The 26107-nt window shown below is 43.9% G+C and overlaps 1 protein-coding gene across 1 annotated transcript in view; it reads right to left on the minus strand.

Moving 5' to 3' along the window:
* The window catches only part of TG (thyroglobulin), a 287674-nt gene that overhangs the window by 149055 nt on the left and 112512 nt on the right, over positions 1 to 26107 (minus strand). Inside the window, exons 31-35 of the mRNA XM_011977089.1 lie at positions 25040 to 25216; positions 23453 to 23564; positions 21118 to 21197; positions 20219 to 20362; positions 9532 to 9594 (exon numbers count right to left, since the gene is read on the minus strand). Coding sequence (XP_011832479.1) covers positions 9532 to 9594; positions 20219 to 20362; positions 21118 to 21197; positions 23453 to 23564; positions 25040 to 25216 — 576 coding nt within the window. The remainder of the gene's footprint in view (positions 1 to 9531; positions 9595 to 20218; positions 20363 to 21117; positions 21198 to 23452; positions 23565 to 25039; positions 25217 to 26107) is intronic.

The following is a 26107-nucleotide window of genomic DNA, read 5'->3' on the forward strand; positions in this document are numbered from 1 at the left end:
CTGGACATTTTGCTAAGTATGAAGAACTCAACCATGAATTACAAAATATCTGCCCTCTGGGAGCCCAAAAGCTAACAAGCAAGCAAGAAAAATCCATTCATTCATTCAGTAAATATTTACTGAACACTGACTCCCACAGGTGCTGAGAACGTCACAGTAAATGAGACAGATAAAGTCCCTGTCCTCCTGCAGCTCCCATTCCAGAGAGGGCAAGCAATACTCAACAAGCACACAAATGACAACAGTTCACAGCGATAGTTCCCAGAGGCAGTACAGCAGGGTGACGGGGTGGATAGTGCAGAAGGGAGCTACTCTGGATGGGGTGGTCAGCAATCCCTTGGAGGAAGTGACCTGGGGCTCAGAGCAGAGGAGGAACAAACCCTATAGAGGTGTGATCTTTTCCCAGAACAGGGCTGACAGTGGTCTCTCTGCCAGCAGCACCCACAGCCACTGGGGTAGCGCCCTTTCGTCCTAAAGGGAGTGTGAGAGACCCCACAGCACCCTCCACAGTCTATACACTTTAGTCCAATGTGGGACACGTCTGAGGGTGGAATGCGTGCTATGAAACACTGTGCAGGCTCTCCCGCACCAACCCAGGAGCACTGTCTTCTTCCTAGTAGGTGGGTACAAAAGTAATTGCAATTTTCCCATTACTTTCAATGGCAAAGACCGCAATAACTTTTGCACCAACCTAATACAATCGTTTTCTATCAAACTGATGGAGCACATTAAGGCCACACAGAATTGATTCTTCATCATCCTTTTTGGTCCTCGGGCCAGAAGGCTCAGGTGAGCAGGCACTGACTCCAAATTGTTTAATGCTTGTATAAAACCTAAATTTCCTATCCAAATATGCACAGAGTTTACGCATACACACACAAACACTCCCAAAGAGGGAGCCTATGATGCATCTTCTGACACATTCATGTTGCTCATTTATAGCCGTAGCCCCAGTGCTTAGTGCCTGGTACAAAGTAGGTACCCACCAAATGCTTGCTGAATGAATAAGTAACTGAACAAAGGGGAAAGGCAGCCAAGGCAGGGGAAACCATAACTGAGTCTTAAACCCAGCACATCTCTGTTGGCTAGTGGCTCCCTCCTGCACCCGTGGAGAGAAGTGAAGCCTTCCAGAAAGGAAGGGAGCTGAGAACCAGTTTCCTCACCTTTCTCAGTTTCTTAAGACCTACCAACATTGCAGTGCCAGCTTGCCAGCTGTTTCTTTCTCCTTCTCAATCTCTCGGTCTCAGAGAGACAGAGAAGAGGTCCAGGGGGCTGCCAGATGTGAGGCTGTGCCCACACCACACTTAGCCTTGCACATCATAGCAATTACAGTCACCCAGGCAGCACAGTCCCTGGCAGATGTGCATCCCAGCTTGGGAGAGGAGTTACCCGCATGCTGAGTGTTGCAGCTGCTGACTACATGATTCGTTTGGCACTCTCAACCGAAGTGAGGAAACAGGGTGAGCTAACCGGTCATGTCTTGCTGGCCCCTGGGATATAAAACCTATCCCTGGACAACTTTTCTGATGAAATAGTGACAGGGTATGCACTGTGAGCTGCCTCAAAATGGCTTGTGTGTGCGTGTGCGTGTGTGCACGCATGCATAAGCTCTGTGCATATTTCGACAGGACATTTAAGCTTTATACAACATTAAACAAGTTTGGAACCAGTGACCACTCACCCGGACCTTCTGGCCCAAGGACCAAAGGGATGAAGAATCAGTCTTGTGTGTCTTTAATACGCCATCAGCCCAGCGCCTACAGTAGTAAGAAAACAGTGTGCCTGGGTTGGTGCAGTGTTTAAGGCACCCATTCCACCCTCAGACATGTCCCAGGCTGGATTATTAGAGTGCAAAGCCACCGTGGAGGGTGCTGCGGGGTCCCTGACTCCCTCTAGGACTGCAGGGCTCTACATTAGCAGTGGTGGGTGCTGCTGAGGCAGACTACCGTCAGCCCCCTTCCAGGACTCTCAGCTGGAGGTCACGCCCCACTCAGAGCAGCTCGTGGTAATGAGTGACCAGTGTGAGGCCATAACAATTTTAAACGTCATCCCAGCTTCAGCATCCCTAAAGGGCCAGCTGAGGCCTCTACTGAGACAACACTAAGATTCATCTTCTCCCTCAGCCCAGTCCTGGGCCTTCCCTTGCCTCCTAACACCCCTGTTGGTAGAATTAATTTTTTGCTTAAAAAAAAAATTGGCCTTCCTACTAAACTTCATCTCAGAGTCTGATTCCTCGGGAACTGGAGCAGCGACAGCCACTGTCTTCAGTGGGGAGACTCTGGGTTTAGATCTGGGTTGAGTATAAATTTCAGCTCTACAAAGTACTGGTTATGTGAGTTTGGGCCTCTTTGAGCCTTAGCCTCCAAATCTAGAAAATGGACACAGTTGTGCACACCTTGTAGGGCAGTTGTGAAGACTAAAATATAGAAAGCATTTAGCATGGTGACTGACTCATGGTGATTTAGTCATTCCATGAATAGGAATTTTTAAAATATATGATTGTGTGTGGTCATTAGAGGTTGGGAAGTTCAGAGGAGGGGGAGGAGACAGGGAGGTTAGTTAAGGGTATGCAGTTTCAGGGGGATGGGAAGAATGATTCCTACAGTTGTGTAGCACTGTAGTGGAAGGATGGCTAACAATTAGTGTATATTTTGAAAACTCTAGAAGAGAGGGTTTGGAATGTTCCCAACACAAAGAAATGATAAATATCTGAGGCGACGGATATGCTGATTGCCCTGGTCTGATCATTATGCATTGTATACGTGTATTAAGATATCCCTCTGTATCTCATAAATATGTAAAATTATTATATGTCAACTAAAAATAAGAGCAAAAGATGATAGAGCTATTAGCAAACTCTTTCCCTTAATAACAGTTATCCATAAAAAGTGTGTGTGCGACTGTATATATGTCTGTGTGGATATATACATATATATAATTGTATAGCTCAGCTTTAACTGGTTGTCATGTGGGGAAGTTACACGGTCTCTGCCTCAGTTTCCTCCTCTGTAAAGTGGTTTGGACTTGAGAATTATTGCTGATGTTTCTTGAACACCTGCTCTACAGCAAATTCCATGCTGAGCATTATACTTTATTTGCTCTTCAACAAATCCTGCTGGACTGATATTGCTTATATTTCACCATTATTTTCATCTTACAGGGGCAAGCAGGGGCATCAAGAGGCTGTGAAATCTGGCCAGATGGACCTCAAAGCCGAAGTGCTGCACCGTGATGTCGTACTGCTTCCTCACTTAGATGGTGTACATGCTTCCCGCCGGTGCTGACATTTTTTAGGATCACAGGACTCTGTTTCCAGCTTAATGAAAAACATTTGCAGAAAAGATCAAGTGAATTCCATCAACCCACGGGCGCAGGCAAAGGCACAGGACGGAGGCCAAGCAGACAAAGTTGATTCCCTTTCATTGCATGGTTCAAAAGCTGTTGGGGCAGCCACTGCTGTTTCCATCTGTCCTGAACTCAGGCTTTGTCCCTCTCACTGAGCTCCAGGATGAGGTCAGGAGAGAGGTGCTGGAAAGCTGAGCAGGACAAACTGTAACGAGACATCTCTCCTCGCTCCACCTCGCACCTCTCAGCTGCAACCTTCTTCACAGTCCGCTCTGCCAGCAGCAACCTGCGCTGCACCCATTGCTCAAAAGGGCTCAAAGTCAAGGGCAAGAGCATTTTCCAAATGGTATGTTGAAGTATTCATGTGAAACACACATAGAATGGAGAGGACAAAATCCTAAATAAATATTCTGTGTTTTCCCTGGCTTTCAATCCAAATAGTAAATTTAATTCAGTAGCACCTTGATATGGTTAGGCTCTGTGTACTACCCAAATCTCACCTTGTAGCTCCCGTAATTCCCACACGTTGTGGGAGGGACCCGGTGGGAGATGACTGAATCATGGGGGCAGGTCTTGCCTGTGCTGTTCTCATGATAGTGAATAAGTCTCAGGACATCTGATGGCTTTTAAAAACAGGAGTTTACCTGCACAAGCTCTCTCTGCCTGCTGCCATCCATGTAAGATGTGACTTGTTCCTCCTTGTCTTCTGCCATGATTGTGAGGCCTCGCCAGCCACATGGAGCTGCGAATCCTATTAAACCTCTTTCTTCTGTAAACTGCCCAGTCTTGGGTATGTCTTGATCAGCAGCATGAAAATGAACTAACACACACCCCTAAGAGAAAAGTTGCTGAAACAGGGAATGCAAGCTCAATGCCAGTTGTCCTGGGAATAAACCCTTAGGAGATCCCACATTTGGGAAGCAGGGGAGGGGTGCGATGATCACACAGGCAGGCTCCAACACGCAAGAAGATAACTCAAGCTAACCTGCAGCAGCCTTGCTGGCTTGGTTGGATACAATGTACATTTGTCTTATGAAGAAAGATGCAATGTACATTTGTCTTACGAAGAAAATGGTATCTTTACTATTTCACTTGTTTGGTAAAACAATTTTTCTCCAAAGAGTACAACTGTACACAATACACAGATGATATAATTGTCCACACTTTCTCAAAATCTAGCTTGTCATCCACCAAAGCACTCTCATGATAGTGCAAAGTGAAAGGCTTTACATAGCTTTAAAGATCATTGTTCCACTGCTTCAAGCCCTGCAAGGATCTGCAGTATCCAATGCACTTTACACTTTGGACCCTGTCCTCTTCTGCACCTGCTGGTCCTGCAACACTGAGCTACTTGCATGGCCCTGCCTGAGCCTTACTGATGCATGTCCCCATGCTTCCACACATGCAGTGCCCTCTGCCTCAGACACTGTCCCTTCTCCTCTTGGCCATATAACAGATGCATACTCGTCCTCTATGTCACAGTTTGGTCATAATATATTTGTGGCGCTTTTCCTGCCTGTCTATGGTGAATCTGGGGGAACCTTTTCAGTATCCCACTGCAGCCCAGGAACAATTCCACTGTGCAGATGGACTCTTGAGTCTAGACTTGTCTGGAGATCTAATTGCTTAGCTTCATTTAGTGTGTGTGTCTGTGTGTGTGTTGTGTGTGTGTGTGTGTGTGTATGTATAAGCTACCCATTCAAAGTCTACTTCAAAGAAAGAATTCTGCTCCCCTGATTGGTCAGTGGGGATGGTGTGCAGATGGAGGAGACTTCTGAAATCTCATGGACCTGTCTTGAGTACCTACTATGTGATAAGGGCTGCTCTATACACTGCGTTTCTGTTGCTCTAGGGAAGGTTACTAACACACTAGCTGGTTTGAAGGCACCAGGAGTTTAGCAGGCAGGTGAGTTTTAGAAAGCCTTTCCACAGAGAAGGGTTTGCATGTGCAAAGAATTCTTTTTTTGAAGTAGACTTTGAATGGTCAGCTTATACACACACACACACACACACGCACGCGCCCATAAAAGAAATGAAGTCAAGAGATTAGGTCTCCAGACAAGTCTAGACTCAAAAGCTCATCTTTGCTAATCTATTTCAGAAACTCAACCAAGTAATCTTATCTAACTCTGAAAGGGTCCGTACAGATGTGGGTTCAAATCCCAGCTCAGTCATTTAATTTCAGTTGCCTTACTTGAAAAACAGACCTCGCTACAAACCTAAATTTCTTGTGACTATTACATGACTTATAAATATTTGATATTTAAGAAATATTTCCTTTTCTCCCTGAATAGAAAGTACATAAAGATGAGTATTTTGCATACACACAGTGCATACGCGCCTGTACACGTACACATACACATATAGACACACCCTCACAATTCATGTCAGAACGACACAATGACATTTCTAGACCCTGAAGGCAGAATTATCCCCTCCCTCTGATTCACATCAAAGGAACATGCCAAAATTCTTAGTTCCAATTTGGGAACTTTAACACACAGATAGGATGTTGGCTCTGACATTTCTATGCTTTTAAGTCATACTTGTTAACGCTTACAAGCACTGTGACATCTCATTCCACCTTGGAAACATCTACTCAGACCCATAGGCTGTGTGTATTGTGAAAGGACATGCTCAATGCTCCATCCTTTTTTCTTCTTTTGTAGGTAATTCACATGTCAGTAACATAAATGTTTAGCAAAAACAGAGTGGAAGCATTGTAAAATCATCCAGAGAAGTTATGCTTTGGTTTATGCATCTTTAACAATAGTATTTGACATCAAAGCACTCTTTATCTATAAATTTAATAAATAAGTTTTTAGTGATAAAACTTAAGGATCACAAGTATATCAAAAGCAAAAAAGCACTTTAATTTATGTCTGATAAGTATGCAACTAGCAACAACTGTTTGAGACTAATTTGGCAATAAAAATCTAGGGTCTTAAAATGTAAATTTCTCAAGCCCAATAATTCCACTTTGGTGAATCTTACCCCAGGAAATAACCTGGACTTCTGGAGGAAATTTTAGGTACCAAGTAGTTCATTTTGCTATTTTTATAATGATGAAGAATAATAAACAATTAAATGCCCAAAGATAAAGAAATAGACTAGTGAACTGGTGGAATAACAGGACAGCTATCTCTGTGAACAGTATCCTTGCTTGTTTGTTGTTCATCACTAGAAGGTGAGCATCATGAGAGTAGGCACATAGAAGACTCAGTGAATGAGTGAGTACATATACACATCATGATTTAGAGAGATATGTAACCATTTGGAGATACATATATAATGCAATATTAGGTAAAAACAACCGAAAAGTGCAACATTATAAATAGAGATTACAATGATATCAGACCAGAGAGCCTAAAAGGATTGAAAAAATAAACACAGGTTAACTGACACAGGTAACTTCTAAATAACTGTGATTTTCGTTCTCCATTTCTGCATTATTTGAACTTTCTACAGCTAACAAAAATTATAACAGGACCTATCTCTTGAGGTTCATATGAAGTTTAAATGCTTAGCACAGTGCTGAAGACAAAATGAATTTTCATTAAACGTTCAACAGTTTTGAAAAAATACTATAGTATTGTTTTGAATTAAATACTGCCCTTTATCCTCTCTCCCTCCACAATCCCCTACAAAACGAAGTAAAGGAAAATAAGCATCTAAACCCACAAAGATAACAAAAAAAGAACAAGGAAAAAAGGAAACGCAAGGAGCAGACAGCAGATGAGGGACTTCAAACACCGTTAAGTGAAGAATGGGAGACGGAGACTTGTTAACTGACTCGGCAGAGAGGCACAAGCAGTGCCCCAGTGCCTACAGAAGGAAGCACGTACAAGACCCGCAGCTCTCCAGGGCGTTGGTGAGCAGGAAGCAGGTGCTGCAGAGGACAGGGGTACAACAGGGATTGTGTGTAACAGGAGGATACCTGAAAATCTTGACAATTGTAACATGGCTCTGTGGTGGACCATATTTACATGGCCATAATAATGATTTACTCTTGTTTCAACCCCAAATCTCGATATTAATATATTTTGTGGATAAAGGAGGAAAATTGTAAAAGAGGTGATAAAAGAGACAGAGAGCTAAGTCTCTATGAAGGCAAGAAGTGAATAGTCACTTCTGAAGTTGACAAATCAAGGAACAGTGGGATTCCATGGGTAACTGGTTCCAGGACCCCTCCCACCCATGGCTACCAAAATTCACAGGTGCTCAAGTCTCTTAAACAGAATGGTGTAGCATTTGCGTATAACTCACACACATCCTCTGTATGCTTTAATCATCTCTAGATTACTTAAACTATCTAATACAATGCCTACACACAGCTTTGTCTGCATGGATTCAATGTAGTACTTGACGCACAGCAAATTCAAGTTTTGCATTATAGAATTTTTTGGAATTTTATTTTCTGATTATTTTTTATCTATGTGTCATTGAATACATGGCTATGGAACTCACATACAGAGGGCCAACTGTAACTTAGAAACACAGAGGCCAGGATGAGGAAAAAAAGTAAAAAAAGTAGTTAAAGGAGTTGAAAGTTGGGGCTACTAGGAGTGGGAGTGGCAGATGAGTAGAGATGACAGAGGGAAATCATTTGTTTTTTTTTGTTTGTTTTGTTTTTTTGTTTTTTTGTTTTTTTTGAGACGGAGGCTCTGTTGCTCAGGCTGGAGTACAGTGTGATCTCGGCTCACTGCAACCTCTGCCTCCCGGGTTCAAGCAATTCTCCTGCCTCAGCCTCCCGAGTAGCTGGGACTACAGGCGCATGCTACCATGCCTGGCTCATTTTTGTATTTTTAGTAGAGACGGGATTTCACCACATTAGTCAGGCTGGTCTCGAACTCCTGACCTCGTGATCCACCCACCTCAGCCTCCCAAAGTGCTGAGATTACAGGTGTGAGCCACTGCGCCCGGCCTGTTCTGCTTTTTAAACCATAAATCTTTTGGGACTTTTTGATTATTTCAACTGTGTTTGTACATTAACTTGATAAAATTCAAAATCAATTTTGACCAAAATCTGGCTAGGACATGTATTATCTGTTTGGTCTTGGGCAACTTAATCCGTCTCTAAGCCCCAGTCCACCTTCTGTGACATGGCAATAACACCACCAGCCTCGCAGCATTTCAGGAAGCTAACATCTGTCATGAATGCAAAGTGCTTAGCATACACAGTTTCTATAGAAGGCTCAAAACTTTATATATAATGTGTTCTCCAAAGTTAGCTGTTTTAACTGACTGAGGGAAACTAATAACATATATGAGTAAAAGATATTTTTATACTTTTAGCAACAGCCCTGGTTTTAAATAATTTCCTCCTACATGAGCTATATTCTGTCTCTCCAGCCAGGGCCATCATGGCCATAATGACAGATGTCTAGGGTCCCTTAGACATCATGTCACAGGACAGGAATTAACGTCGCTTGGCCTCTTGACTGAGCAGTGTCTGGAGCCCAGGCTGAGCCTCTCATTTCCTGACAAAGGGAAGCAGAAAAGGGGACGGTGCAGTAAGGCCTGTGCTGTAGTGACCCTTCCACCTCACCCCCATCTAGAACATCCAGATGTCCCCACTGCACTCCACCTCTCTGCACTTCCTGCTGCTTCATGCTAAATACAGCGTGTTGTGAGGAGGGTCAGTGGGATGGGCAGGAGCAAGGGCAGCCTGGGTCCAGGCTATGCTACCGGGCTCCCGGGCACCTGGGCTCCTGGACTCAGGGCCAGCGTTTCATTTTTAGATGTCACCGTGCTGCCCAGTGTGGCCGATAACTGTAAGCTCCAACTCTTTTGCTAATAAGGAGCTGACTTCTTCTTTTCCTCTTTGGCCATAAATAACACCATTCTTGACATTGCCTCCGGATTGTGTGTGTCTAGTCATTACTCGATAGGGCAAAATAATCCTTAAAATGAAAACTGGGAGAACCCGACTTAAGTCTTACTCTGTTTCAATCAGCCACATTATTTTCACAAATCATTTCATTTCCATGAGTCAGTTTTCTTATCTGCAAAGCTGGCATGTTGCTGGCACTCACCCTCCTTATACATGTGTCTAATTCATAGGAGCTGGAAATAATAAGAGTGATGTGCAAGCTATCAACTACTATAAAAGCAAGAGGGAAGAGGAGAAAGAAGATGAATGAGGCAGTGCTCTCAACCGAGAGATCAAAAAAACAATGAACTTACCTTTCTCTGTGAGGGAAGGCAGAATAACCGAAGGGCAAAAACTGGGAGCATTATTTTGAGCAACTGAAAAGGAAAAAACAGACGTTTAGTTCTTTTCTACCCTCTTGGTATCATCGAGTTCAGAAGGCATTAATAGAAGTACAAGATGGTGATCATGAAATTGGACTTGGAAGACAGCCAGCCAGTCCCAACCTGTATCAGTCAGGGTGGGCTGGATGATGCTGAGCTAACAAATAATCTCAACGCATAAGTGGCTTAGAAAGTTCAGGATCCCTCTCCTTGCACTACCTGCCTACTGCAGAGAGGCTGGGGGCTTCACTCTACATTATCCTCTCTCAAGGACCAGGCTGAAAAGGGCACCTTCTTGCCCCAAGTTTCAATAATTGCCAAGCAGGGCAAAGCGAATGCAGCAGATTTATTTCAGTCTTGCTCTTAGAGCTTTTGCCTAGACGTGACACACATCACTTCTTTCCTCATGACATTGACCAAAGCTAGGAATGAGATCAAGGGTGAGGAAGTGCAGTCCTACCCCGTCCCAGAGAGCAGAGAGCAGAGACGTGTGGGAAACAGCACAATGCCAGCCACTATCACTTACTGACTCTGTGAACTGGGTGAGGCGCTTATCCTTTCTGGGCCTGTTTTCACATCTGTACAATGAGGATAGTACTACCTACCTGGAGAATTATGACAAAATTACAGGAGATAACACAATTTATTACTTTTGGCGCTGTGTCAGGCATAAGATACCAGCTCAGCAAATGCCAGCTGCTATTAGCAAGCAGCACATCGTGGTGGCAGCCTGGACTTTGAAGGCAGAGAGACTGGATATAGACCTCAACAGATCACTTGGAAGCAGCGTAGAGTGACAAGTCTTTTAACTTCCTCTATTTTCAGTTTCAGCATTGATAAAATGAAAATGATGTAAAAACTGAATGAAGAACCATTCATACCCAGTCTATGACACATAAATGCAAATTATCTTCTTTCCCCTTTTCTTCCTTTACTGAACAAATCTAAATCTTCATCACTCTTTTATCTCCAATGGCCCAAACTAGAACCATACATGGGATCTCCTTGCTCATGGGGAGCTGCGGCAATGTAGCATGGCCAGGAGTCAAAAGTAAGGGCTCCCGGCTCAGCGGTCCCAGACAACACTGGTTTGCTGCTTTTCTGCTGTGTAACCTCGAGCAAATTACTCAAACTCTCTGTCCTCAGTTTTCTTGTCTATAAAATGAGCATAATAACAGTGCCTCTCTTAAGGTTGCGAGGCTTAGATGAGCTGATACTGGTGCAGCTTTGATCATTTAGCAAACGTTCAATATATCCTATGATTCACTCTTAATACTGCCCTTTAACAATAATACACTCTTGCCTTGCCTTTTGTTCCTGTGTGCCTCCATGAAAAGCCATGGGTCAGAGTCATGCTCTACTCTGGTCCCAAAGTCCTTGCATGGGTCCCCTCACATCCACCTCCTTCTCTGCCTTCTTCACTTTGGTCAGGTATGCCAAGTCCCAGCCTCTCTGGGTTCTAGAGCCTTCAGCTCTATTGTGTCTTTTTCTGCTTGGCATCATCTGTCTGGAAGCACCTGCTACTATCATTCTAAGGCACCAGATCTCAAACTTTGGCAGACCTCCAAATTACCTGGAGGGCATGATAACATACACCTTGCTGGGTCCCACCCCAGAGTGTCTGATTCGGCAGGTCTGGGATGGGATCTGAGGTTTACATTTCTAGCAAGTTCCCCAGCTCTGTGGTTGCTGCTGATCCACACTGACCTAAGGCTTCTGTCATCTCACGTTCTGGGAGCTCCTCATATAACTCACAATTGCTCATAAGTACCCCCATGTTCCACTACACCCAACTGGCCACTTTGATACTTGTCACCCTGTTTTCACCGGTTTAAAATGTTTGTTCTTCCTAGAAGAGACTCAGAACCATGTTCCTGAGAGTGCAATCTTCAGAGAATAATTTGACTATCTATGTTGAGGGCATTCAAATGTCCACACCCTTGGATCCAGCAATTCTGCTCCTAGAAATTTACTTTGAAATTCAAAGCAAACTCTGTTTGCAAAGGAAACATTTCCCAATACTGATTGAACACTGGCAATTACATAAATGTTGAACACTGAGAATGGTGGTGTGAGCTACAGCACATTCACTGGGGGGATTACCACGCATCTCACGTCAGCAGAGCATTTACCACACAGTTCTGCTGCTGTTGCTTTCCTTTCCTTTCACACCCACCATCAGTGAGAAAAAGTAACAGGCATTATCAGCCTTTGTGTGGGATCTTCTTTATTGTACAGGACTGAGATGAGTCCTGAGAATCCTCAGCTTCCCTGCCCCTAGGGCACTGAAAACCTCAACACCCTCAGTCCCTGGGAGGGCTAAAAATTCCCCAGGGGACGCTCCTACTATGAACCTTACTGTGTAACCTTGGGAAAGTTTCTCAGCTAATTTATACCCATTTAAACAGATGAATGCTAGCCTTCCTGGGATTCATGCAGTGGTGTGCAGAAGCCAACTCACAAAGGCTCCCAGCAGCCATTGTGCATGCTTCTTCCCACCTCTGCTTTCAGAAGCAGCAAGTTGGCAGCCTGAAATCAGCCATCATGGGAGGATTCACACCATGGGAAATGGCAACCACTTGTGTTACTGTCATAAAATAAGAAATACACATTTGGTCTTCATCCCAGTTCTTGGCACAGAGCTCCTAATACCCTCATAATTTCCTGAATGATGGGAGTGATATAAGCATCTTTTATTAGAATATTTTATCTGTACTTCTGACTAACCAGCTGTAAATTGGGGGTCTCCATGACCTCCTCCTTGGGGTCAATAATTTGCTAGAATGGCTCCCAGGACACAGGGAAACACTTACTAATTAAGTTTTATTATAAAGGATACAACTCAGAAACAGCCAAAAGGAAGGAGTGCATAGGACAAGGGGGCTGGGGAAGGAGCCTTGAAGTCAAGAGTTTTTGAGTCCCTTGGGATCTCTAGAGTGACAAAAGTATCTTTTTGTCTGCTGATAGGATGACTGGTGGTTGGAGGCCCCTAGATAGCTTAAGAAGGAGGACTAGTTGCCACAAAGACCAAGGCAAGAGTAGAGGATTGGAACTCTCAGTCCCACTCCCCTACCTCCAGGAAGAAAAGAATGGCTGGAGATTGAGTTCATTGACCAATGGCCAATGACTTACTCAATTCTCACACATGATGGAACCTTCTTAAGTCCCCTCAGCAACCAGGCTTGGAGAGCTTCTGAGTTGATGAACACACAGAGATGCTGGGAGGGTGGGGCACCTAAAAAAGGGTGTGGAGGCTCCTCCCCCGGCCCCCTTGTCCTATGCAGCCCCTCCTTTTGGCTGCTTCTGAGTTGTATCCTTTATAATAAAACTTTAATAGTTAGTGGTTTCCCTGAGTCCTGGGAGCCATTCTAGCAAATTATTGACCCCAAGGAGGAGGTCATGTCAACCCCCAATTTATATGGTCAGAAGTACAGGAGGCTCAGGGCTTGTGATGGGTATCTGAAGTTGGGGGCAGTCTTCTGGGACTGAGACAACCTATAGGGTCTGACTTTAAATCCAGGTAGTTAGTGTCTGAATTGAAGTGAATCACTGGTCCAGAGGGTTGAAGAATTAGTTGGTGTTGGGGCAAAATACCCTACAGATGTGGAATCGGAAATGTTGTGAGTAAAAAATAGCTCTTACTCCCACTTCATCGGTTGTAACATATTTGCCAGCACAGCACTGCATGGAGTAACAGTAGCCTTTACCTCATCAGATTGTTAGGGAATTAAAGGAGATACTGCATGCCAAATGCTAGCCTAGTTCCAGGAGCAGACTTTATGCTTAGCAAAAGGTTAAGAAGCTGTTCATAGCATGTGAATGATGATAAAGAATAGATTCTACAGTAAATTGCTACCTACATATGGAAGTTTCTATGTGGGTTGCAGAGACACATAATTAGAAGAGCTTGTCATTTCCTTTCCATATTCTTACATCTAGAATTGCAACAGGGTCCAAAAACATTTGCTTAGCAGAAGACAGGAACTATGAGGCTTCAACTCTCTTTTCTAGAAGTCACATTTGACTTTGTAAACAGATCTTGCCCCACTTGCAGACAATGCACAGCTGCAGATAAGATGGGCAGCCCTAGTTCTCTTCAAAGAACAGAAGTCCCAATGCCCCAGAGGCCCACCCCTTCCAGGAAGCCCTGGGCTCTGGGGTACTGCTTAACCGCAGAGCAGCCCCTTATTCCACGCACCACCCCCACCTCACCTCAGCACTTATACCCTTGTCCTCTGGAGGCTTAGAACAGTTCCTCTCTGGCTCTACTGCCAGGAAGGGGCTGCAAACAGTCTCATTTGCACCCACAATTGCTTAGCCTAAGACTCTGCAATTCTGTGCTAAGATGCGTGGAACTTTCTGCTCACTTCTGAACTCTGCTCATAGCAGAATCAGAAGGCCCATGGCTGCAGGCTCTTTGGACGCTCCTCTTGGTGCTCTGCTGCACTAGGTCTGTGCTTTTCTCTTTCTGAATGCTGGGAGACTCTGCTCTGTCCTTTGATCTGTGACCACAGCCCTGTAAGAAGGTTATGTTGCAGTTGTCCATGTGTGCAGATCTCTGCCTCTGAGGCTGTGAGGTCTGTAAGGGCAGGGACATGCTACCTCCTCTCTACCTACTGCCTATGGTTAGTCAGTGGCCACTGCTTCTTCACCCCACTTCCCTTTCTCTATATCCAGCTTTCAACCGGAGTCACTTTTGTATAATCCCTTGTAGAACAGAATTTCCTGTTCCTCTCTCATGCTCTAAAGAAGCACCTCCAACCCCCTACCTCTGCCCTGGTATCCCACTACAGTAATACAAGCCACATCACGGTGTAATTCCCTGATTGGAGAGAATGATTATCTCCTGAGGATGGAGAGGAGAATAGCACCCTCCTCAGGGGGGTGTGAGTTGATACAAGGAATGCCTTTAGAGTAGTGTCTGTGACACGGTTTGGAGGTGTGTCCCCTCTAAATCTCATGTTGAAATGTGACCTCCAGTGTTGGAGGTGATCCTGGTGGGAGGTGTTTGGGTCATGGGGATGGATCCGTCATGAATGGCTTGGTGCTGTCTTCGCAGTAATGAGTGAATTCTCGCTCTATGAGTTCACACAAGAAGTAGTGTTTAAAAGAGCCTGGCACCCCCTCTCTCTTGTTCCCTCTCTCTTTCTCTCACTCTCATCATGTGACAGGTCTGCTTCCCCTGCACCTTCTGCCATAAGTAAAAGCTTCCTAAGGCCTCTCCAGAAGCTGGGCAGATGCTGATGCCAAGCTTGCACAGCCTGCAGAACCATGAGCCAAGTAAACCTCTTTTCTTTATAAATTACCCAGTCTTGGATACTCCTTTATAGCAATGCTGATATAGCAATGGATGAACACGGTCTGACATACAGTAAGTGATTAAGAAAGATCTGTTTTCCTTAACATCTGTCTCCTTAGCCAGACTGTCAACCCTTTGTGGGCAGGGACTTCTAACCTCTGTGCTTCCAAAGTGTTTGGCATATAGTAGGAACTCAATAAATCTCAGTTCCTAATTGATCGTAGTGGCAGTTCCTCCGAAACAGGGGACCAAGTGTGATATGGTTTGGCTATGTGTCCCCACCCAAATCTCATCTTGTAGATCCCATAATTCCCACATGTTGTGGGAGGGACCGGTGAGAAATGATTCAATCATGGGAGTGGGTCTTTCCCGTGTTGTTCTCGTGACAGTGACTGGGTCTCACAAGATCTGACGGTTTTAAAAACGGGAATTTCCCTGCACAATTTCTCTCTTTGCCTGCTGCCATTCATGTAAGATGTGACTTGCTTGTGTTTGCCTTCCACCGCGATTGTGAGGCTTCCTCAGCCATGTGGAACTGTAAGTCCAGTTAAACCTCTTTCTTTTGTAAATTACCCAGTCTCAGGTATGCCTTTATCAGCAGCATGAAAATAGACAAATACACAGTGTTAATGGGCTCATAGTCATCACTCAGTATAGATGTCACCACACTAAAGGACCAAACCATGGACTTGAAGCAAGGCCAAAATCTATTATTGAAAATATTCATCAAATCCTTGGTAAAAATGTTTGTCTCATGTGTCAGTGCTGACAGAGAGGTGAAGGAGAGGATCCTATTCACCCTGCAAGGCTCAGGCCCAGGGATTCCTGTCTCTAGGCAGACTTTCCGAGTCCCATAGAGGCTACTTCCTACATTATGTATTTAATTACCTAATACAAAGCTAAGAGTGGGGAAAAAAGTAATGACAACGTCAGCTTCAGTGCTGGGATTTTACATCAGTATACTGGTGTGGTTTTGTTAACTAGAGAACATGGAATTCAAGACCATACTAATGTTCAGAACACAGCAAATAAGTATGTTTTGGCTCAAACTATATCATACATCAAAAGATGGTTTCTTACTGGTCAACATGGCCCAGCTGTGAGAATATTCTAATTTATTAAACCAGTCTCCTTAAGTAAGGTTCCCCTTCTCCACCTAGGTCTTAAGAGGAAATAATCCATAAAGTCTTAAGACTTATCCCACCACCCACTTCTATTTGATGAAGACAACGTAAGGGAAAAAGAACTTTGTCCTGCTCTGCTGGAGAGTCAAATCACACCATGTCATCACAACCTTGTGACAGCCAGTCCTCCTCCTTCTCTTCTGAAATGAGAACCATGGAGCCACTTACACCAGAACACCCATAAGCCATGTGCATCCCATGGTGTTTCCTGCTCAGGGGCCATGGATGGAAGAATGAGAGTCTAATGACATTGTAGCACTTGTCACTTCTCTCCCCAGGCACCCAGACACTGAAAACAGGCAGTGCACACTGTGAAAGACCACCTGCGTGGGCCGAGGAGGTTGCAGGAGCTGGACCTTAGGCCAAAAGGAGGGCCCCTAGGAACCTTCCAGCAACAGGCTTCCACACTTCCTCTATGGTTTCATTGTTTGTCCCCTTCAAAACTCATGTTGAAATTAAATTGCCATTGCAACAGTAATAAGAGGTGAAACCTTTATGAGGCTGACCCCTCATGGGTGGGACTAACGACATTATAAAATGGCAAGTTTGGTCCCCTTTCTTTTCTTTGCTCTTCTGCCTTTCCCCATGGAATGACATAGCAACAAGGCCTTTGATAGATGCTGGCTCCTTGATATTTGACTCTCCAGTCTCCAGAACTGAGAGCCAATAAATTTCTGTTTATTATAAATTACCTAGTCTGTGGTATTCTGTTACAGCAGCACAAAATGGACTAAGACGCCTCCTAAGCACAATTTCTTTCTCCTATGTTCCCGTGACACTTTACTGATAAGTGTTCTAGTATTTCATTTCTTCTGCTATATTTAATCATATTTCCTCATATCTTCCTCACTAGACTGTGTCTAAGGAAAACGAATATATCTTATTAATCTCACTTTCCACAGTGCCCAGCACAGTATATAGCTGAAAACAGACACTCAGTAAAGTCGAAAAATTTATGGTAAGAGAGACCCAGCACAAGAATGTTTTATTTATTTATAATTTGTAACTCCTTCTTAGACTACGAGTGACTGCAAAACAGAAATCATGGCTTTTTCACGTTCAATCACACAACTTAGTGATTTAGAGTCAGAAAGACTTGTGTCCAAATTCTAACTCTGATTTACTTTCTGGTGACCGTGAGTGAGTGACAATCTCTCTGAGCCTCTATTTCCTTATGATACATAGGTGTGAGAATTAAGTGAGATAGTGCATGCAAAGTGTTTGGAATCCAGCCAGGCATACAGTACGAGGCCAATACATAGAGGTTATACTGGTAATGCCAGGGGACCCCCAGGTATGACTGATGCTCAATCAATGTTGGTTGAATAAGAACCCCTCTGTAAATTTTTAATTCCCTGCTCTAAGTTTCTGGTCAAAACTCCTGAGTCGAGTCCCCAGACTGACCCCACAGAATATATGCTGGAAAAAGTTAATGATCTGTGCAGTCAGATGAAAAGAAAAAGAACAGATGGAATAAGTTGGGACAATGAGTACCTTGGTTCCTTCCCCTGCCAACTCCTGTCAAGATGTTGTAACACTCTGGTCTGATTCTCATTACTTCTGAACAAATGAATTACTTCTTAAGCTTCTTTTTACCCCATTCTTCCATGAGTAATATGAAGATGGAAAATGACATTTTTAAGACTTTGGTAAGGTAAGGAGGTGAGAGGACAGATGAGGTAAGGGGGAAGTGAGAGGTGAGAGCTCAGTTCTGAAGTCCCCCAAATACCCAGCGCTGACATTGGGTCTCCTTTGGGGCCAAAGACCTGGGCAGGTATTTTCTCCCTTCCTCTATGAGTTAAAGCAGGGAAACTGTTATATATGGAACATTATTCCTTTAATAGAAACCCACTGAGGATATTTCATTATACAATCCTGATGTTTCTCCTAAAATAATTTCAGATGTTAAAATAAAATAAAAAGCCAATAGAGTAAATTCAGATCAAATCACAGGATGCTGAAGGTGGACACCAGCACAAAGATTCCATTCAAACTGGTAATAATTAACTCCAGAAACATCCTCCATGAAGCTGAGGCACACGCAAAGAACGGGTAGGCTCATGAGCAAGGGCCGAGGGCCAGATCCTGCCTGGGAGCTGCATCTGGACCTTTCAAGTTGGATATGGCTATGGAATAAGGCACCAAACCACCACCTGGTTTGATTTATTACTTTATTAGTATTTATTATTTTCAATGTATTAGTCAATTTCCTGTTAATCAATTGAGTTGGGGGAAAGCCAGTCAGGAAAGGTATCTAGACATTTTCCTGTCTAGTCATTTATGGGATGTGAAAGACTTGGCAGGAGGCAACATCGTAAAGGAAAGGAGAACCAGTTTGGGGCCATCAGGTCTGGGCCTGAAGCCTGCCTCTGTTTCCTACCACCTGTGTGGTTTGGGTCAAGCAATTCAACTTTCTATGCTGCACTCTTCTCACCTTAAAATGGAAGAAACAATACCTACTCTGCAGGAGTATTATGAGTATTAAATGGTACAACCTATGTAAATCCAGCATGGTCTGAAACAGCAGGCACATGAAGAATGTAATTTCTTCTCTCTTTGCCTACTTTGGGCAAAGGGTTATATTGGATGATATAAAGAATGTGGCTGGGTGCGGTGGCTCACGCCTGTAATCCCAGCACTTTGTGAGGCTGAGGGAGGTGGATCACCTGAGGTCAAGAGTTCGAGACCACCCTGGCCAACATGGTGAAACCCCGTCTCTACTGAAAATACAAAAATTAGCTGGGCATGGTGGTGGGTGCCTGTAATCCCAGCTATGCGGGAGGCTGAGGCAGGAGAATCGCTTGAACCCAGGAGGCGGAGGTTGCAGTGAGCCGAGATCGCACCATTGCACTGGGCGACAAGAGCAAAACACATCCTCCCCCCCAAAAAAAATGTGAAGATCAAAGGTAGGGATCTCGAAGACCCCTTCCAGATCAGACGGTCCATGACTCTATTTTCCAGGGCGAGCTAAGTAAGAGCCAGAATTCACCATATATTTACTCTGAAACTAACAAGGAAGCCACTAGTGGGAGAAGTTGGAAATACTAAACCTCAGCTCAGCCTCTCTCTAATTTGACTCCTCCTAACTGAACACAGGGTGTTCCATCTTTTTGGGTCTGGGGCATCTTTGTGAATTTGCTTCTGGGACACAGGGTGAAGATGTCTAGTTTCCATGTGGCTGTCCAATATTCCCCAAATCTATCCATACCATAAACACCTGTGATGTAAGCAGTGACAGAATCACAGTGAGTCTCATTCGCTACTTTCACCAACGGAAAACCTGAAGAAGTGGTGTGACTTTCCTAAAGATGAACCCGTAGTAAGTAGATGACACTCGAGTTTGAATAACGCTAACGTCTCCTTATCTGAGTCTAGGAACTTTTATGTCACACTGTAAATGCCATTCATTCATTCCTTCATCAATTTCAAATTGAGCTCCTAAAACGTGCCCAGATATAATCAGAATCATACCTTAAGGACCCATGTTGGGTCAATGCTGCCTTGGCCTTGAAGTCCTAACTCTATATGAATAGTCAAATACACGTTGGTTGTCCCCGTTTTCCCTCCGTGGGACTACCATGTGCTACATTGTCTTGATTGTCAAGGTAAGAAAACCAAGGGAACGTGCTAGAGTCTACATCCATTGATTTTCCCTGTCCAGCAACAATGCGTTCACTATTGTTTGAGGAACATCCCCTATCCTAGTGCATACAGTCTTGTTGGGACTGTCAAGCTGGCCCGCTCTCCCTCTGGCAGTGTATTGACTAAGCCCAGATGGGACCAAACTCTCCCCCTCGAATTTAAAGGTTGAATATAACTACTAAACCCTATGAAGCAGATTAATGATGATCATGGCACACTGAAGAAGTTGTCCATTTGTTTCTGCTACATATGTCCATGGAAATGGTCCATTTCCATCTTTACTGAGACCTACTTGCTCATCCTTCCTTTGAGTCAATGAGCAGACTTCCAATAAGTTTCTTGTATGCTTTAGTTAAACAGAATCCATTTCTGTTGCTTGAACCCCATGAATCTTGACTAATCTACTTACCAACCCAAGAACACTGTCTTAATGCATGACTGGGAAATAGTTAACTAAAGATGCCCATATAGCTGTCAAGGGAAAGCTACTTACTGGGCTTCTGGTACCATCCAAAGGGATAGGTGTGGACTTCAATGTCAGGAGAGCCACAGTCCAAAATGCGCCAGGCTCCTCCATTCTCCTCACTGCATATCTGAAGTCCCAGGCTGTTCAGAGTGAGACATGTCACCTCTCCTCCTGGGGTGAAAAAAAGAAAGAAAAAAAAAACCACAATCAGGAAACTGAATACAATGGAAGAGTCTAATAAATGAGAAAAATTCTGCAAGTTCATTGTTCAGCAGATATTTAGGATATACTACTATATTTCAGATACTATCTCAGCCACTGCTGAAAAACCTGGTACCTGAACTCAAGGAGCCTCTGATCTAACAGCAAAGGGATAGAGGTGGCTAATACTTATCAAGTACCTATCATGTGCCCAGGGCTATGCTAGGTCTCTGTTGGTATTGCTTCACTTGGTCTTCACATAACCTTATGAGAAAGGCAGTTTTGGTAGCCCTATATACAGATGAGGAGGAAATAGAGGCTCAGGGAGATTAAGTGACTTTTCCAGAATCACACACTAGTAAGGGAACGAACCAAGCATTAAATACATATCACACAAATGGATCCAAAGTTCACCAAGCTGCTTGACCCAAGCGTTGAAAGATGAACAAAAGATAGCTAAGCCAAGAATGGAAGGAAGGAAGTTTGGCCAGAGAGAACTGCACATGTAAAGTGATGATTGCTGGACTAGGAGCCAAGTCTCAGCTACCACATTTACTAGCCAGTTGCCCTCTCCAAGCCCCCACTTCCTTATCTGTGAATGAGGATTGTTTCTCCCTTCTCACAGAGAGGAGACCCTGAGGGTTTGATAAGAGCATAGATGTGAATGTGTTTTCTAAACTGCAGAGTGCTGTGAGCAGGGGAGAGGGAGCTGTTACTATTATTACCTTTTAACTGGGAAACATTTAGAAATCCAAAGCCAGTGCAGCATGGGTCCGCATCACACCGTCGTTCACATTCAAAGAACCTGACGTAGGAAGAGAAAGAGCAGGCCTGAAGGTTTTCATTGGTGGCCCAGGACCTACTGGGTGGGCTGATTGTAGTCATTCTTGCTTTTGGGGACCAGCTTTTATTAACCCCCTACTTAAACTGGGGGTGCTTTGGTCAATGTGCATCAGTGGACTCTTAGCTTTGAGGTTCTTTCTGGAAACAAGATTCTACTCCTCTCTGGAGTAATACTGTCCTGCTATTAATCGTTTATTCACCCATTCATTCATCATGCATATATTCTGTGTCTATTATGTGCCAGGCTCCAACCAAGCTAACCCAGGATCCAGAATGTACTCCTTCAGTCCTTTCAGGTAAGCAGAAAGTCTTAGCTTTGGACGCTGGGAAAATAAAGAAATAACAGGGAAGGCATTTCTAGAAAGAGGAGAGTTCATAGACTTAGAGTCAGGGTGACCCAGCCAGGGGCCTGTTTTAGCAGCAGGAGCTGAGCCTGTGTTCCCCTTCACTTCCCCTCTTACTGTACAACGTGGATAATTACACTCTACCAATGCATTTCTGTTTCCTGGGTCAGCCCATCCAGCCAGGCTCTCTCAAGACTGACCTTCTTATCCACTCAATGTAGCTACTAAGCCCTACCCTCAGCTTCTAGGGCTATTCATGGCAGGAGGGACTTAATGGCTCCAAACCAATGTTCCTGGGCTAAATTCCAAGTTTCCCCTGCGCTGACCACTCCGCTCCAGTCTGACCACTCATTCTTGACTCCTGAGAGCTTTCTCAAACCCCTAGTCCCTTCTTGGTGGGGGGATCCTGCCTAGTTATGGCCATTCTCCTTCCCTGAACCCAAGTCTCATCCCAGTGGTGATGCTTTTATCTGCTGGGCAGCATCTCCAACATTGGCAGCATCTGTGCCCTGATGCCTGCAAGTCACCTCTCTGCTTTTCCGTCTCCTAGTTCTCTGCCAACATGCCCACTTACCACTTCCTTTTCCTATCTTGGAAGCTCATTTCTAAGATCCAGTCTGGACCATGCATTATCCCAGCCAACTACATTTCCCTGAGTCTAGACGCACAATCTACTCCCCTAGTTCCCACCCCAGTTCCACGGTCAGGCTGATCCCTGGTTCTAACCCTCCTTTTCATCCACCCCTCCCATCAGCACAGTGGTGTCCAGCTGAATCTCGAGACAGATCAGCCTGCCTCATCTTTTTACCCCCATTTTCAAAAGTAGATTTTAAGCACCAGCAACATGGTTCAGTGTCATAACTCATAACTCAAGAGCATTTCACAGATCAATGGTTCATGAATGAATGACCCTTGAATTTTTAAGTATAAAAGAATCACCAGGGGAAGCTTCCTTAAAGGTCAGATTCTTGAACTCCATCCCAGGAAATGCTAATTCAGCAGGTTTGAAATAGGACCCAAGGATGCAGTTTATAAATAGGACCCAAGAATGCAGATCTGTGGATATCACCCGTTAGAATTCACATTCATCTCTCCGGGTGATTCTAATGGGTAAGATCCACAGATGATACTAGGAGAGACATCTTCAATTAAAACAACTAAATAATGACTAAGCAAAAAATTCAACCATAAAATAAAATTTAAAAATAAATAAAAAATAAAAATTATTTATATGCTTATGAGTCTATTAAAATTTCTACTTGCTCTCCAGATTCTGAGTACTGCAATGGGAGGTTTTGAGAATCAAGTTTATTACCATACTTGATAATTTACATTAAATAATGAGATGTAGCTCAGTGGCTCTTTCATCATCCAGCTAGTAGTTCAAGGCTAAATGTTGTGTTTACCATCAGTAACTTACCTTAGCTAACGTTTTCAGATATGGTTACCTCTTTATTACCTTTTACCCCCTTAGCTTTGGGTTTTATAGTTTTTGTTTGTTTGTTTGTTTGTTTGTTTTTTGTTTGTTTGTTGACAAGAGTCTTGCTCTCTCGCTAGGCTGGAGTGCAGTGGTGTGATCTCAGCTCACTGCAACCTCCACCTGCTGAGTTCAAGCAATTCTCCTGCCTCAGCCTCCCGAGTAGCTGGGACTAGTAGCATGTGCCGCCACCATACCCAGCTAATTTTTGTATGTTTAGTAGAGACGGGGCTTCACCATGTTGGCCAGGAGGTCTCGATCTCTTGACCTCATGATGCGCCTGGCTCGGCCTCCCAAAGTGCTGGGTATGCTTCTGTTTTTAGCTGTGATTGTGTCACCTTCTTCAAGGAAGTATTATTAATAATAAATATTTGGGGTGAGACACAAGTAGCTTACCCATTAGAAATAGATTTTTCAGACATGGGCACTTTATTTCTAATGGATATCCCCATCAGTTTTTGGAACGGCAGGCGGGTGTAAAAGTTCTTCACTTTATCCTCCAGTATAACTACATAGAGGAAGAAAGAAAATTCATTACTTAGAGATTTGCTATAGTAATGAAAATATGAGGACAAATGAGTAAAACACAGACTGAAAGTTTCTAATTAAAGATGACATATTTAATTCATATTAAGTCTCAGTTCCTATCCCAAATCTCACTAAAATGATGGTAAGTCCACAAGGACAAAGATTTTTTTTTTTTTTTTAAGTGGGGACTCAGCAACAAAATGTTGGAAGCTAGAAAGCATATGGAGGAATAAAAATTGCCTAATAGACCAAGAAAACTACTCAACTTTTCTGTGGGAAGAACCAAGAAGCAATGCCATCTGCCCTCTGGAATCCCACAAGGTTTAAGTATGGTGGCCCTGGGGGTGAAGGTGGCCCAAACAGAAGCACTGGCTGGAATCTCTTTAAGAAGCTATTTGGTCTCTAGATGCTCTCCTCTGCTCTCCACAGCTGACAAAAGCTCCCTCCCCACCATGGAAGAAGATAGAAGGTTCATTTTCTCGAGAGGATCTCTTGGGTGCATCAGGTACAGTCCATGGCGTGAGCACTTCACTGAAAGTAGGAGATTCTTTCAAGTCAGTCTGCATAATGAATATTGAGGTGTCCCCCCCGACATTTTCCAAATTTATTTGGTGCCCAAACCACCAGCAGCCAGGCTCATGCCCCAAGGCCAGGTGTTGAGAAACTCCTCTGAAGGAGGAACCTAAAAATACTGGTGTGAGGAATTCCCCAAAGGGCAACCCAACAGGATTATCCCTCAGAGAAACCTAGAGTTGACAAGTTTCCACCACACATTTGGGGCTGCCCAGTCAGCTTGTGGACCCCTTTGACACTGGAGTGGAAAAATAAGGATCACTGGACATCTGAGAAAGGCCTCCACTGATGAAGATAGAACAGTAAATGAAAGGTGACAACATCTGGAGAAAACAGACTGTATGGGGTTAAAAAAATCTCCAAAAATATGGCATCATTAATAGACTGGGAGAGAAAATCACCTTCTATCTTGTTACAGTCACTGCTGCTGACATTCTCTGTAGTATACAGCCAAATGGAATTCTGATGCAGGTATTAAAGGTGGCTCTCTTAGGAGAGGATTATTTCCTATTGTCAATTTGATGCAGTTCTAAATGGTTTCACCTCTCTACAAGGAACATGAATAACTTTACTTTTAAAAGAAGAAGAAATTAGTTTTAAGTGTGAATAAACATTTTGGATTTTATTTTTTTAAAGCCTACTTCTGCATTGAAATATTCCCCCAAATAATCCTGTTTCATATTTTTTGATAAACTGAGACAATTATGCAGTAGTTTATTGATTCTAACCCTGAAAGTTTGGATCCATGTTCCATCTTCTTGAAACCAATAAAAATATAAAGAAAATGTTTTTTAAATAAGAAACTAATCTGGATATTTCTAAAACCATAGAGCCAGCAGAACATTGGAAATACAGTTTATGCAGATCCCTCCAAGTGCTCACCTTTCTTCTGGAACAGGGCCTTTGGCCTCTGGGGCAGGATCAGTCTGCAGCCCTGGTCATTGGACTCCAAGATATCATCACACACCTGTGCCTCTGGGTAGAGGGTGCAGGTGAAGTACAAGGATGCACTCTCTGTTATTTCTGCAAACTGACAGAAGGAGTGCTCCTGCACACAACCTACAGGCAAGACAGTAGTGTGATTTTAGTTCTTGCATGGTCTACAGGGGAGAATAATCTCTACAGGATTATCTGGGGTGGAGGGAATGGCTGGTGGAGATGCCTCCTAGTTAGGGAAGAGGCCTGAGACTGTCATGATCATCCAGTCTGGAAGGCCCATGTAAAAGCCCTGGGGTTCTGACAGCTGAGGAGGGAGATATGTGCTCCTGAATAAAGGGAGAGTCAAAGGCATAAGGGGAAAAACCTCAAACTCAGCAATACAAGAGGCAAAAGCGTAATATTCCATTGGATCCACCCATGCCCATCTCAGAGGGAGTCAAGATCTGCAGACCAGAGGCCATGCGACTGTAAAAACTGTGAACTTTGTGAATGGTCTCCTTGTACCTGTGCCCAAGTCAGCCTATGCCCCTGGTATATATGAGCTCCCCAAAGGCTAGGAACATGGCTGATTTGATTCATTTTGGGTGTTCTCTTTCATCTCCAAAATCAAACACAAAGCTTTGAACATAACACATACTTAATAACTGCCAAATGGATGGAGGGATAGATGGATGGATGGATGGATAGATGGATGGATGGATGAATGGATGAGATGGATAGATGGACAGATGGATGGATGGATGGATGGATGGACGGATGGATGGACGGACGGACGGATGGATGAATGGATGGATGGATGGATGGATGGATGGATGGATGGATGGATGGATAGATGGATGGGATGGATGGACAGATGGACGGACGGACAGACGGATGGATGGATGGATGGATGGATGGATGGATGGATGGATGGATGGGATGTATGGAGAAACAGGTGGATGAAGATAGGCTCTGGGAACAGAGTAGAGATTACATTGTAACCTTCTAGAAAATAGGGGTTATATGCTATCT

This window comes from Mandrillus leucophaeus, unplaced genomic scaffold (assembly GCF_000951045.1).
Source record: "Mandrillus leucophaeus isolate KB7577 unplaced genomic scaffold, Mleu.le_1.0 Scaffold173, whole genome shotgun sequence".
Lineage (NCBI taxonomy): Eukaryota > Metazoa > Chordata > Mammalia > Primates > Cercopithecidae > Mandrillus > Mandrillus leucophaeus.